This window comes from Bos mutus, chromosome 13 (genome assembly GCF_027580195.1).
Source record: "Bos mutus isolate GX-2022 chromosome 13, NWIPB_WYAK_1.1, whole genome shotgun sequence".
Taxonomy (NCBI): domain Eukaryota; kingdom Metazoa; phylum Chordata; class Mammalia; order Artiodactyla; family Bovidae; genus Bos; species Bos mutus.
Window position 1 is genome coordinate 6,213,083 of NC_091629.1, and position 13,996 is coordinate 6,227,078.

At 40.1% G+C, this 13,996-nt stretch overlaps 1 protein-coding gene and 1 pseudogene across 1 annotated transcript in view; one reads left to right on the plus strand and one right to left on the minus strand.

The window, feature by feature from the left end:
• Positions 1-13,963, minus strand: part of YME1L1 (YME1 like 1 ATPase) — a 33,240-nt gene extending 19,277 nt beyond the window's left edge. The window contains exons 1-3 of the mRNA XM_005906489.3: positions 13,114-13,963; positions 7,471-7,602; positions 307-469 (exon numbers count right to left, since the gene is read on the minus strand). Coding sequence (XP_005906551.1) covers positions 307-469; positions 7,471-7,602; positions 13,114-13,146 — 328 coding nt within the window. The 5' untranslated portion in view covers positions 13,147-13,963. The remainder of the gene's footprint in view (positions 1-306; positions 470-7,470; positions 7,603-13,113) is intronic.
• Positions 9,884-10,493, plus strand: LOC102285109 (cytosolic iron-sulfur assembly component 2A pseudogene; annotated as a pseudogene).
• Positions 13,964-13,996: the final 33 nt, after the last annotated feature.

Genomic DNA, 13,996 nt, shown 5'->3' on the forward strand with positions numbered 1-13,996 from the left:
GGAAACCAGAAGTATGTTAATAAGTAACATGAAAGTGTAAGTGGCTCAGCCATGTCCGATTCTTTGCAACTCCACAGACTGTAGCCCTCCAGGCTCCTCTGTCCATGGAAATCTCTAGGCAAGAATACCGGAGTGGGTTGCCATTCCTTTCTCCAGGGGATCTTCCTGACCCAGGGATCAAACCCGTACTGCAAGTGGATTCTTTACCATCTGAGCCACCAGGGGAACCCCCTAACCTTGTTATCTATTAAATTATCAACAGTACTAAAATGGCTTACTTTCAAAACATAAAATATATTAACTTACCATATTTATTTTCAAAGAAGGACTGTGCAGATACATGAGATGTATGCCAATGGGAAGAAACATTTTTGTCCTTATAAAATCCAGGAAGTAGACTGTCTACCAGTTGATCAATCTGTCCAATTTTTAATTCAGATAATCCAAGGTCCCTTAAATTAAGTACAGGCTGTAAAAGATTGAGTCAACCATATAAGCATTATTATTTTTTAACTTTTTATTGACATATAGTTGATTTACAATGTTTCCGTTGTTTAGTCGCTAAGTCATGTCCCACTCTTTTGTGACCCCATCAATTGTAGCCTACTAGGCTCCTCTGTCCATGGGACTTTCCAGGCAAGAGTACTGGAGTGGGTTGCGGTTTCCTTCTCCAGGGAACCTTTCTGACCCAGGGATGGAACCCACGTCTTTTCAGTTATATATATACATACTCATGTGTATATATACACACATAAACACACACATATGTGAAGTATGTGTGCTCAGTTGTGTCTGACTGTCATTCCATGGGACCTCCCAGGCAAGAATACTAGAGTGGGTTGACATTTCCTTCTCTGGGGCTCTTCCTGACACAAAGATAGAACCTGCATCAGCTACATCTCCTACATTGGCAGGGGGAATCCTTACCACTAGCTCCACCTGGGAAGCCATATGTATATATATGGCTTTCTACCACATATAAAATTTTATATATATATATAACTTTCTACCATAAGTTACTACAAAACATTATATAGTAGGTCCTTGTTGTTTAGCTCAGGTAGGCATTATCACATCAAAGTATTTAACTTAAAGAGTACTTATTAACTAAAATAATGTGAATTTTTAAAATCTAATAAATGTATTGATTCCCTTTTCCTTCAAATATTTAAAAAATAAATTGGTATGCATATTTTTATAGTTCTAGCTTTACTGAAGTCAACCATGTGAGATCTGACAAAGCTTTAAAAAAAAATCATACTCCCAATAGTATTAGCAGTCCATGGAGCTTTAATGGCCATAAACAAAAGCCCATTCAATAAACAATTGCTGAGATCCTTATCTGAACCAAAAGGTTCTATAAATTACCCATATCTAACTCCTAGTAAAGAGAAATATTGAACAAAGCAAAAGATGTGTGAAAACCAGTCAAGAGAATACATTCACTTTAAAACCATTCTGAAATAACTAGAAATTAAATAGGAGTGAGCTATTTTCTTGTTCAAACGAGCAGACAGGGAGCCACTAAGGACAAGTAACAATTTAAAGTCCCAACAGCTAAAACTTGAAGTCAGTCAGTCAGTCAGTTCAGTCGCTCAGTCGTGTCCGACTCTTGGCGACCCCATGAATCGCAGCACGCCAGGCCTCCCTGTCCATCAACAACTCCGGAGTTCACTCAGACTCACGTCCATCGAGTCAGTGATGCCATCCAGCCATCTCATCCTCTGTCGTCCCTTCTCGTCCTGCCCCCAATCCCTCCCAGCATCAGAGTCTTTTCCAATGAGTCAGCTCTTCGCATGAGGTGGCCAAAGTACTGGAGTTTCAGCTTGAGCATCATTCCTTCCAAAGAAATCCCAGGGCTGATCTCCTTCAGAATGGACTGGTTGGATCTCCTTGCAGTCCAAGGGACTCTCAAGAGTCTTCTCCAACACCACAGTTCAAAAGCATCAATTCTTCGGTGCTCAGCTTTCTTCACAGTCCAATTCTCACATCCAAACATGACCACAGGAAAAACCACAGCCTTGACTAGATAAACCTTTGTTGGCAAAGTAATGTCTCTGCTTTTGAATATGCTATCTAGGTTGGTCATAACTTTCCTTCCAAGGAGTAAGCGTCTTTTAATTTCATGGCTGCAGTCACCATCTGCAGTGATTTTGCAGCCCCCAAAAATAAAGTCTGACACTGTTTCCACTGTTTCCCCATCTATTTCCCATGAAGTGATGGGACCGGATGCCATGATCTTTGTTTTCTGAATGTTGAGCTTTAAGCCAACTTTTTCACTCTCCACTTTCACTTTCATCAAGAGGCTTTTGAGTTCCTCTTCACTTTCTGCCATAAGGGTGGTGTCATCTGCATATCTGAGGTTATTGATATTCCTCCCGGCAATCTTGATTCCAGCCTGTGCTTCTTCCAGTCCAGTGTTTCTCAAGATGTACTCTGCATAGAAGTTAAATAAGCAGGGTGACAATATACAGCCTTGACGTACTCCTTTTCTTATTTGGAACCAGTCTGTTGTTCCATGTCCAGTTCTAACTGTTGCTTCTTGACCTGCATACAAATTTCTCGGGAGGCAGGTCAGGTGGTCTGGTATTCCCATCTCTTTCAGAATTTTCCACAGTTTATTGTGATCCACACAGTCAAAGGCTTTGGCATAGTCAAGAAAGCAGAAATAGATGTTTTTCTGGAACTCTCTTGCTTTTTCCATGATCCAGCGGATGTTGGCAATTTGATCTCTGGTTCCTCTGCCTCTTCTGAAACCAGCTTGAACAAAAAACTTCAAGTAAGAGAAGTAAAACTAAACAAAACAAGTAAAATATCAACTTTTTATGACTGATGTAGTCAGATCCCTGGATTACATAGCTCTGGATTGATGTTCAGGTGCTAGACAATTATAAGCTTTGTAACAAGTCCTTCACATTCTTAGAATTCCTTTCCTCGTTAGGAAAATGATTATAAAATATATCCTGATTATTTCACAACAGGATAGTATGGATCAATGGATGAGATCATGCCTTGCCCATCTACATAGCCTAATATATACAGTAAGACAATTAAAGTCAGAATGAAATATTTAATAAGTGCTTTTTAAGGTAATAAAAACTGTACAATATAAGGCACATTATTATAATGGAACCAGAAAGACTACAATATTTAAAAGCTACAAAGATATTTTACCTTCTAAAATGGGGAAACCAAAAAGTCTATTTACAATACAAAAAGAAACACAGATTTTTAACTAAGAAGATTATTCACCTTACTTATTGGGTATCAGGTCCTAGGAACACAAAGAGAAATAAAGTACATATGAGTATGATAATTACCATACTACATGGTAACTCCTCTTATAGAGGTATTTTTTTTTAAGTGGTAACAGAACACAGAACAACCAATTTCCTAAGTCAGATAAGGTTTCCCAGAATTAACACTTAATTCACAAATGATGGGGAAACTTCGGGGAAGAGGACAAACAAAAAGTCATCGGAGGGCCTGGAATGTTTGAGATGCAGTCAAGTTCAGTGACTGAAGAAAGCAGTAGAAAGAAGGGCTATGGCCAAATTGTGAGGAGCTGTGTTTGAATCTAATTCTATACCTAATATCATTAGTTTTGTTTTAGAGGAAGAAGACAGAAGATAAAGATGATAAGCTGGAGAAAAGAAAGCTGATATAACAAGAGAAAAAAGGCATGAACCTGAACTGAGCCCTAAGAGGGATGCAAACACCAAGTGGCAGACAACAGACATCTGAAGAAACCGGTGAAGTGCAGGATTATGAGGGAGGGGGGTTCTGGACGGATGCGCTGGTTATTGATCTGCTGTCTCTCGGCTCCTCTTGGTCCTCTCTCTGGCTCCACAATCATGTATCTGGGTCTCTTTAAATAGTCTTCCTTTGTTGGCCAGAACATTAAGTTGTCAGTAGAGGGCACTGGAGAGACTTCGTAGGAGCAGTTTCTGTTCCTGGTTCAGGCCACGTATTATGTTCACTCAACAGGCTCCTGGGTGCAACACCCATGGTTTCTCCAGCATCTGGCTCCTGCAGCTTCTCTAAAGCCTGGCTCCTGTGTGCACAGCTGCCAGCAGTACTTGGCAGCTTTCCCACAAAGAGCTTCTCCTGGTACCCAGGTGGCAGATTTCCATCAGGTTCAGATTGCACAGCACCAGCGACTTCTATGCCATTTAGTGAGCCAAGGCCATACCCTCTCCAACAACCTCAGAACCTCAGCCCAAGGGTGGAGAACTCTTCGTGGGTAGCTCAATCCTGGGAGTATTAGCTGCTCCTTGAATCTGCAAGTCCTATATATTTCAAGTTCTCTTTACTTATTATTAGCCAATCCCTAGTTATGCCAATCCCCTGTAAGACCAATGTTTTTAAAACAGTCAACTAAAAATACTTATTCTGTATATTAAACTTGCACTGTTCAAATGACTATGTGGTCTCTCTCTCTTGGTTGGACCCAGACTGACAAAGAGGTGCTAAAACCACTGTAAGATCAAATACACTGGAATCTGAAGAAGTAGTTCAGTTTTAGACATCTTTATTTTGAGGTCCTTGAAGTCTGTCCAGAGGGTATTTTAATAAGCCACCAGATGACTATTTTAAAACTTTAGAGATACTTTATAGAGTTGAAGGTAGATGTGGGAGTTATCAGCATATAGAAATATATAAACATTAAAATAGATAATCTGGGAGACTGTGGAGAATGAAAATTGGATTACAGGTAAATGCATCCACTATTTAAAAGGCTGGCAATAAAAAGAAGTCCAGCAAAACAGAAAGAGGAAAAAAAAAAATCAATGCAGTATCACTCAATTTCTGAGTACTCTGAAAACAGTGGGTATTCTTAAGGAAAAGTTGAAAAAGTTGCAGATTTTTTAAAATGCCTGTATTTATTGCTAAGGAAAGCAACAAAATACACCAAGCCTTCAAAATGGTAAAAGTAGTAGCCAAACTACAATGGGAGATGGTATAAATAAAAGCAACAATTTAAGTTCAGAATACTACTTTTTTATAAGTCTGAAAGCAAAAGGCACAGAAGTCAGACAGCTTGGAAGGAAGTTAAAAAGAAAGTTTTTTTGCTTGTATTGTGAAGTGGATGTCTGGATGAGTAAGACTTGATGAAAGCAAAGGCATCGCAGAACAAAGGAGGTCAGAGTAGAGATGAGGAAGGATGCTTAAGAAAAATGGAAATGTTTGTGAAAAAATAACAAGCAGTCACCAGTGATAAACCACAGGACTAATGAGGGTAAAGCAGAGGATAAGACACCAATTCCGTATCTGAAACCATCAGTCTTAAGCTCAACTTTGGCTTCTAGAATTTAGTTACTGTTTAAGCTAAAATATACTTCACCATGGATCTAGCCATTTCACTTAATGAAATAGTCAAGTATTTAGTACCATGGAAAGTACAAGTGGTGCTGTTTATAGCAGAAAAAATTGGAAACAGTACCCAACAACAGACCATAAAATGAACAGTCTGAAGTCATAAAAACTAACGTATGGTATAACGAGTTCATAAGACCATTAAATGATGAAGGAAAAATCTTAATCTGCATATACAGTATGATCCAACGATTACAAAATATAAAAGTACAAGGGAGAAAAGGAGAAGTAGGATCAAACATTAATTTCTCCCACTTACATAATATTTTCCAAAATTTCTGAAATGAACATAGTAGTGCTGCATGTAGCAATTTTGACACACGCAGTCATATCATTGGGAAAGCTCTCTCAGACTGTAACTGAGAAGGGTGTCACAAAACAAGAACGGACCACCTATAGAAAGATGCAATAGGAATTTGGCAGATAGTATAAAAGCAAACATAAAGACAAATTTTTCACCTACATAAAATTGTATTTCAAGACTTAACCTCACAACCATCCCCTCATCCCACTCCCACCAAAAGCAAATATGGAAACACTGTCAGATTTCATTTTCTTGAGCTCCAAAATCAATGCAGATGGTGACTGCAACCACAAAATTAAAAGACACTTGCTCCTTGGAAGAACAGCTATGTCAAACCTAGACAGTGTTAGGAAAAGCAGAGACATCACTTTGCTGACAAAGGTCCGTCTAGCCAAAGCAATGGTTTTTCCAGTAGTCATGTATGGATGTGAGAGTTGGACCATAATGAAGGCTGAGCACCGAAGAATTGATGCTTTCAAACTGCGGTGCTGGAGAAGACTCTTGAGAGTCCTTTGGACTGCGAGGAGATCAAACTAGTCAATCCTAAAGGAAATCAATCCTGAGTATTCATTGAAGGATTGATGCTGAAGCTGAAGCTCCAATACTTTGGTCACCTGATGCAAAGAATTGGCTCACTGGAAAAGACCCTGATGCTGGGAAAAATAGAGGGTAAGAGAAGGGGGCAACAGAGGATGAGGTGGTTGGATGGCATCATTGACTCAATGGACATGAGTCTGAGCAAACTCAGGGAGACAGTGATGGATAGAGAAGTCTGGCTTGCTGCAGTTCATCGGTTTGCACAGAGCTGGACACGACTTAGCGACTGAACAACATATACTATCCTCTGCCACAGTCCCTCAAATGAGGACTAAGGATATAAGCCATTTACGGGCTAAAGAAGCTTCTGTGAAACTTAGCCACATATTAGAGTGTCTACTATGAAAAATGTATTCTGAGCTACAAGCAACTATCTTAGTAACAAGTCTTGTAAACACAAGTTCCTACATTAGCAATTTGGTATATACCAGACCACGATGATTTTACAATTCTCTGAATACGCAAAGCACAGTTTCATAGCTAATACATTTCATTTTCAGGTATCTGTGTTTCAACTGTTCAATTACACTGAAAGCTTCTATAAGGCAGCATATAATAATGTCTTGCTCTTCTGTCTTCCCTGAGACTTGTGGGGCAGTTGTGGAGTTAACTGTGGGATCCCTGCTCCACTGAAGCAATACAAAAGAATACTGAAATGGTATCACACAAGTAGTAACATAGGAAGTGAATACGAATACACTGCCACGTGCAATTTTTTATAAGATAAATGTTAAAAATAGGACAAAGTAATATTCTACACATACAACAAAGCCGGAATTAGATGTCTTTAATCCTACAACAGAGATTAAGCTGAAGACAGAAGTCACCCTGCTACAAATGCCTAAACATAGAAAGTTATTTCAGGCATGTTTACAATGTACTAAACCAGAAGGCAATGGCACCCCACTCCAGTACTCCTGCCTGGAAAATCCCATGGACGGAGGAGCCTGGTAGGCTGAAGTCCATGGGGTCGCTAAGAGTCAGACACGACTGAGCGACTTCCCTTTCACTTTTCACTTTCATGCATTGGAGAAGGAAATGGCAACCCACTCCAGTGTTCTTGCCTGGAGAATCACAGGGATGGGTGGGCTGCCGTCTCAGGGGTCGCAGAGTCGGACATGACTGAAGCGACTTAGCAGCAGCAGCAGCAAACCAAAAAAGCTTTCTCACACATCCAGGGTAAAAACTCTTACCTCATTGCTGGGGGCCTCGTGCTCAGACACTACATCTCGATGCTGGTTTTGCGAAATGGATGCACTGACAGAAACTGGTGTGGTTTTCGGTGAATGGAAGGCATTGATGAGATGACTCAGAGGAACTGTAACCTAAAAAAAGATAAAAGCTGAAAATCAGCAGTGCTTTTTAGAATAAAAACAGCAAAAAAAAAAACTTTTATCGTCAGAACTGGGGACTGTACAAAGTTAAACATACATTCTTTATCAAAACTATACATTAAAAATTGTAAATACTCAGATTATTGCTGGTCGAAAACTACTAACTTTCAGGACAGCATTGGGGCTATATACAGCAAAAGTACTAAAAATACATATATTTCATTGTTGTAGCAACCTAACTCTAAGGGATTTATTCCAAGGAAATAATCTGGTAAGTAATAATCTATGCTTGCATATGCCTAGATGACAATTTTCATCAAAGTATTTTAAAATTTATGGAAAGCTAGAAATGTCCAAGAATAGGGGAGTGGCTAAATAAACAATACCACAACAAAAATGAAATATCTCACAGACATGAAACGAGCAAGCATATATCCAGAATTTTGTAATTTTCAACTTCCCTACTACACCACCCCACCCTATTCTGGGCCACCAGCATCTCTAAGTGGATTTTTTTTTTTTGGTATGTGGATTTTTACAAACAGCAACCTAACTTCTCTCCCTGAATCGCCTCTATTAAAGCCAGTCAGATCTCATCACTCCTCCACTCAAAACTCTCCAATGGCTTTTCTCACAGTAAGAGTTGATGTCCTGACAACGATGACGCCCTGGCTCTCTCTCACTTCTGTGACCTGATCCACTATTAAGTTCCCCTTCAGTCTCTCTGCTCCGGCCCCCTTGGCCCCCTCGTTGTTCCTGGAGCACGCCTGGCAGGCTCCCACTCAAGGATTCTGCACTGCTGTGTATTCCCACCTCTCCAGTTAGTCAGAGAGTCTGCACTCATGCTTCCTTCAGTACTTAACTCAAAAGCAACCTTTTCATGTGTCTTTTCCCTGGCCAACCTACTAAACAACCCTCTCCTAAGAAATATTCCTTACTGCCTTCCTCTGCTCTATTTTTCCTTCTTGACATTTATGTTATCTAACACACTTTATATATTTACTTGTTTATCTATATATTGTTTACTAGAAACCTCAACCTAAGTCCCCTTATTAGCATAAATCCTGGTGGGTGATCCAAACAGGGGCTTTAAGAATAAAAACACGCCTATTACACAGGAAATTTCAAGGGCTTCAGGAGCTCTGTGCCAAGAACTGGGAACAAAGACCAAATATTTTTATTTATTATACCACATTCTCCCACTGGAACATAAGTTTCATGTCACAAGGGATTTCTTTCCTGTATTTTAATATTTTTCTCTTTTATTTATACATTAATTTACTGTAAAGTGTTTTTACATAATACTTACACACCTTAGATTTTATTTTTCTCTAACTTCTCTATTTCATTCAATACTGTATCCCAGTGCAACAATAATGTACACAGTAGTTGCTAAATAAACATTTGTTGAGAAAATGAATGAACTAAATGGGCTCTTACTATATGACAGGTTTTATACTATATGCTTTACTTAACTCTCTCATTTAATCCTCGTAAGAGACAAACACGTTAGTTACTTCTATTTAACTGATGAAGAGAGCAAGAAATTAGATTCAATGTCATGTTCCACGTCATTCAGCAAGAAAGTATAATATTAGAGGAACGATTCTAACCCAGATAATCTGACTTCAGGTTCCACTTAAAGATTTTTCATCCCATGGTTACTGATGCAGAAGTAAAGTCATAATATTGTTATATGAAAAAAGCAAGCTATAAAACTTTATGTAACTTTTTTTTTAAATTATGCATACAGAACTTTCCTGGTGGTCCAGTGGTTTGATCCCTGGTCTGGGAAGATTCTACAAGCCACAGGCAACTAAACCAGTACGCCACAACTACTGAGCCCAAACGCTAGAGTCCGTGCTCCTCAACAAGGGAAGGCCTCACTCGCTCCAAGTAAAGAAAGCCCAAGCACAGCAATAAAGACCCAGTGCAGTCATGAATAAATGAATAGTATGCATACACATATTTGTATAGAGTTAAAGGGATGAAAGAAGTTATTCTAAAATGCAGTCTCTTGGAGTTGTGGAATTATGGGTGATCTTTATTATCTTGTATTTTTCTTTTCAGCATTTTTGGCAATGAGTGTGTATTAAGAGTCAGTAAGAAATAATAAGCTCTTTTAAAGCTGCAGGAATCAAATTAAGATACATATTTTCTGCCTATACCTTTAAAAAGTTTTATTTTACTTACTTATATTTCTTCCCATTCAGTAAAGAATTTAAACTGCTGTTTCCCTAGGTCCTCTGGAACAATGCATCTGGTCCCACCTATTACCTGCTTCCCTGGACCTTTAGGCTTGTCTTGGCTCATTTGAAGACCAGGCAGTTGATAAATCCTGAGGCTAGCTGCTCAGACTGACTCGGGTGGAATATAAGAATGGGGCAAGTGTCCGGACTGCTCTCCTGGACACTGAGCAGAGTCCTGTAGCTCTCAGATCTCTCTGAGTGGTGAGCTGACCAGCAACCCCGCATCATGGAAGAGAAAAGAGCTAGAAGTTTATGACCTGATTCAAACTTTCTGGGACCCAGAGAAGCCCAATACTTTAGAAGAAATGGAAGTGGTAACAGAAAGTTGTGTGGAGGTTCAAGAGATAAATGAAGACGACTATTTGGTCATTATAAGGTTCACACCAACAGTACCTCATGCCTCTTCAGCAACTCTTATTGGGTTGTGCTTAAGAGTAAAACTTCAACAGTGTTTACCATTTAAATATATGTTGGAAATCTAAATTTCTGACGGAAACCACTCAACAGAGGAAGTTATGAACAAACAGATAAATGACAAAGAGCTAGTGGCGGCTGCAATGGAGAAACCCAACTTAATGGGAAATCGTGAAACAGTGTCTCCTTGCCCCTAAGAGCTGTTTTAAGAGCCACTAAACAGTAATCATTTGATATATTTGTTTAAACTCTTTGTAAAATGTAGAAGATTCATGTTTAATACATAGGTGATTTGTACCTCAGAGCATTTTTTAAAGGATGATTTCCAAGCAAGACTTAATTATAAGGTAGTAACCTAAGTCTGTTCAGTGTCCAACATTCTCAGGATTTGTAGCACTTAAATGATCAGCCAGAAAAATATTTTTTAGTTATGTTTAAGATGAGTCGCTATTTTTCTGATCCCTATTATGATATACCTGCTTTTCATGTCAAATATTTACCATGCCCAAATGTATTAAATCTAAATCACTCTGTAAAATAAATAAAATAGACATGATTCTTGTTAAAAAGAATTTAAATTGCTAAAACATGGTCTGATCTCTTCTCAATGAAAAACTTGACCCTCTGTCATACAATTTAAATTCAACTGTATTAAACCAATTAAGCAACCAGGAAATACAAATTGTGTTCTGGGCTTCCTGGTGGTGCAGTGGTAAAGAACCCACCTGCCAATGTAGGAGATGCAGGTTCGATCCCTGAGTCAGGAAGATCTCCTGGAAAAGGAAATGGCAACCCACTCCACTACTCTTGCCTGAAAAATCCCATGGATAGGGGAACTTGGCGGGCCACAGCCCACGGGGTTTCAAAAGAATCAGACGTGACTGAGTGACTAAACGTTACTATCTTCCACAGTATAAAATGCCTAAGAGTCCTACATGGCCCAGTTAGGACTGCCTGTAGTACATACAGCTCCTTCACTATCTCTACCAACATCACACACCACTAACTCCACTTAGCAATGATAAATTCTCCTAATATGGGATCTTCTTGATACCATGGACTTCCCCGGTGTCTCAGTGGTAAAGAATCCGCCTGCAATGCAGGAGACGCAGGAGTTACTGGTTTGATTACTAGGCTGGGAAGATCCCCCGGAGGAGGGCATGTCAACCCACTCCCGGATTCATGCCTGGAGAATTTCATGGACAGAGGAGCCTGGCGGGCTACAGTCCATGGGGTTGCAAAGAGTCAGACATGACTGAAGCAACTTAGCATACATGCACACTTGATACCAACTTCCTGCAGGTTCCAAAAGGTTTAATATTCAGAAGACCAAGTCAAATTTTTTTTCAAGTGATTGGCAGGACTCCACCAGACACTAGTAACACCTTCTTGCAGCCAGCTGATCAAACCAGAAACATCTTTTTCCATCATCCCTGATGAAATTCTATTCTTTTTTCAAAATAAATCTCATACCCTCCTTTTCATAAACACTGTCACCCCTTAGCAGTGCATTAGCCCCTCTCTGGATTACTGCAATAACATCCTTATCTGAAAACACCTCCACTCTTGTTCTTCCACATTCTCCACACAGCAAGAAGCCAGTATTACTCTGTAATAGACTGTTTTGTAAATCTGATCATGTCACTCCTTAACATGTTTAAAAAAATTCAGTCGTTTCCAAAAAATTGTAAATGAAATTCAAAGTCCCATATAACTCCCTGTATGATATGTCAAGTCCTCTTTCCAACCTCCTTTCTGTCATTGGCCCTTTAATCACCAACCAGGCTCTAGCCACACTGGCCTTATTTTTGTTCCTCCAATCAGCTAGGCTTGTCAGGATCTCAGAACCTCCAGAGGTTCTGTCTATCTGTTCCTGTCTATTCACCGGGCAAACTCCTACTCATGTTTTATTTCACGTCATCATTAAAGTTCCATATTTTCTTTGTCCACCTAGTACATTACTGAAGCCCTATAAATAAATTACTTTTTTTTTAACCCAACGAGTACTAGCAAAACAAAAGCGAGTGGAGGTTACACAAAGGGACATAATTATAATCTTAAACCAAAAAAACTAAAGAATGTCAAAGATATTTTGAAAACTGAATGTATACAAAAACTGTTTATTTGCAAAACTGTGAAGAACTCTCAAAAAAAAAGTTATCATCAAAAATGATTTTTAAATGAACTAAGAACAAAACAGTCACAGGTGATAACTCCTGAGAGAATTAAAAATAAAAACCCTTGGAATCTTTTTTCTCTGCTCTTTTGCTTCATAAATGGAAAGATGACAAGGAGGCTGAATCAAAATTTTAACTGCAAGTAATAACTTAAAATATATGTATTAGTTATTGTTGATAAAAAAAAAAAGAGAGAGAGAGACAAAGCATTCATAGAAGCTTGCAAATTTCTTCGCATGTCTGGGTTAAATGCCATTTAAAAAAGAGAGTCTGGGTTGTGAGTACCAGTCTCTGAAGACGCGGAAAGACAGAAAAGAAACATCACTTGCTCCCTCTACAGCTATGGTAGACTTTCCCCCTACCCACTCCCCAAACCCCACCCCAGAAATGCTTAGCACTAAACAGTGCCAGATGAATTTCCAGCAAAAATTCCACGCAATCAAATCGGTAAGCCAAGATCTCCATCACGTTCGTACTATACTTAGGGTTCTTCGTCAGCCTTTTACTCAGCGTCGCCCGATCTTTTCTCAACACCAAGACTCCAACTGGATTAAACACTTTCCTCCTACGACCCCTTAAGGGAAACTGCTTCCAAGAAACGCAAATGGCAAACAGCCCGGAGCAGGGCTGGGACAGAAAAATAAACTGGATGCCGGACCCACCTGGGGCTGCACGGTGCTCGACAGGGAAAACATCTTCTCCAGGCCGTCAGCGACCTCACCCGCCTGCCAAAACTGTCCCTCTTCTCCGGTCCGGCGGGGAGGCGCTGAGCCCTCTTTTCCCTTCCTTTTCTCTCTCCGTGCCCTCACTCTTCCTAGAAGCGGAAAATGGCCTCCCCAACCTACAGCTGCTGCAACGACAGACAACCCGCCCCGGAAGGCAAGGCGCTAACGCACCAGTACTTCCGGGGCAGGTGAGGTCGCCACCCTGGGCAGCTGACGTCCCCGAAATAGTTCACTTTCACATTAAATAATACACGCGCCGGAGCCCCAAAGCTTTCTGGCTGTTGTTTTCTTTTTAAAGAGGAACGGCATCCACCCCGTTAAATCTTCCTCCAGCTTTCTTATCAATACTTCCGATATATTCTCCTGTTGTGACTGGGCCTTGAGCCATAATAAGCTCTTTTGCTGCAATTTAGTGCTCTTTATCTTCCCCACAATAAATAAAAAACTTCCTGTTCCAGATAGGCAAGTTACACCCAGTTAAAATGCAAAATTACAGGACCAGGCATGCGCTTCCTGCTCTCCACATGCGCTTCCAGTTTCTCCACATTCTATGATTTCACTGGTCACGGATTCACTGACCAGACCGAACTGGTTTACATTTCTCCCGCGGGTGAGAGGCCCCAAAGGAGTCTGGTGGGTTAGTGCAGGCCCCACCAGCCTCCTTTGGAGATCGGGATAAAAAACTCTTCAAGTCCGGTTATTCAAATTACAGCCCCCAAAGTCCCTTTCCCCATAGGCCAAAAACTGTCGTGCCGTCCCCAGTCAGTGCGAATGAGGTAAATCAGCCGCCGTCAACCTGGGGCAGCCTGTGGTAGGTTCA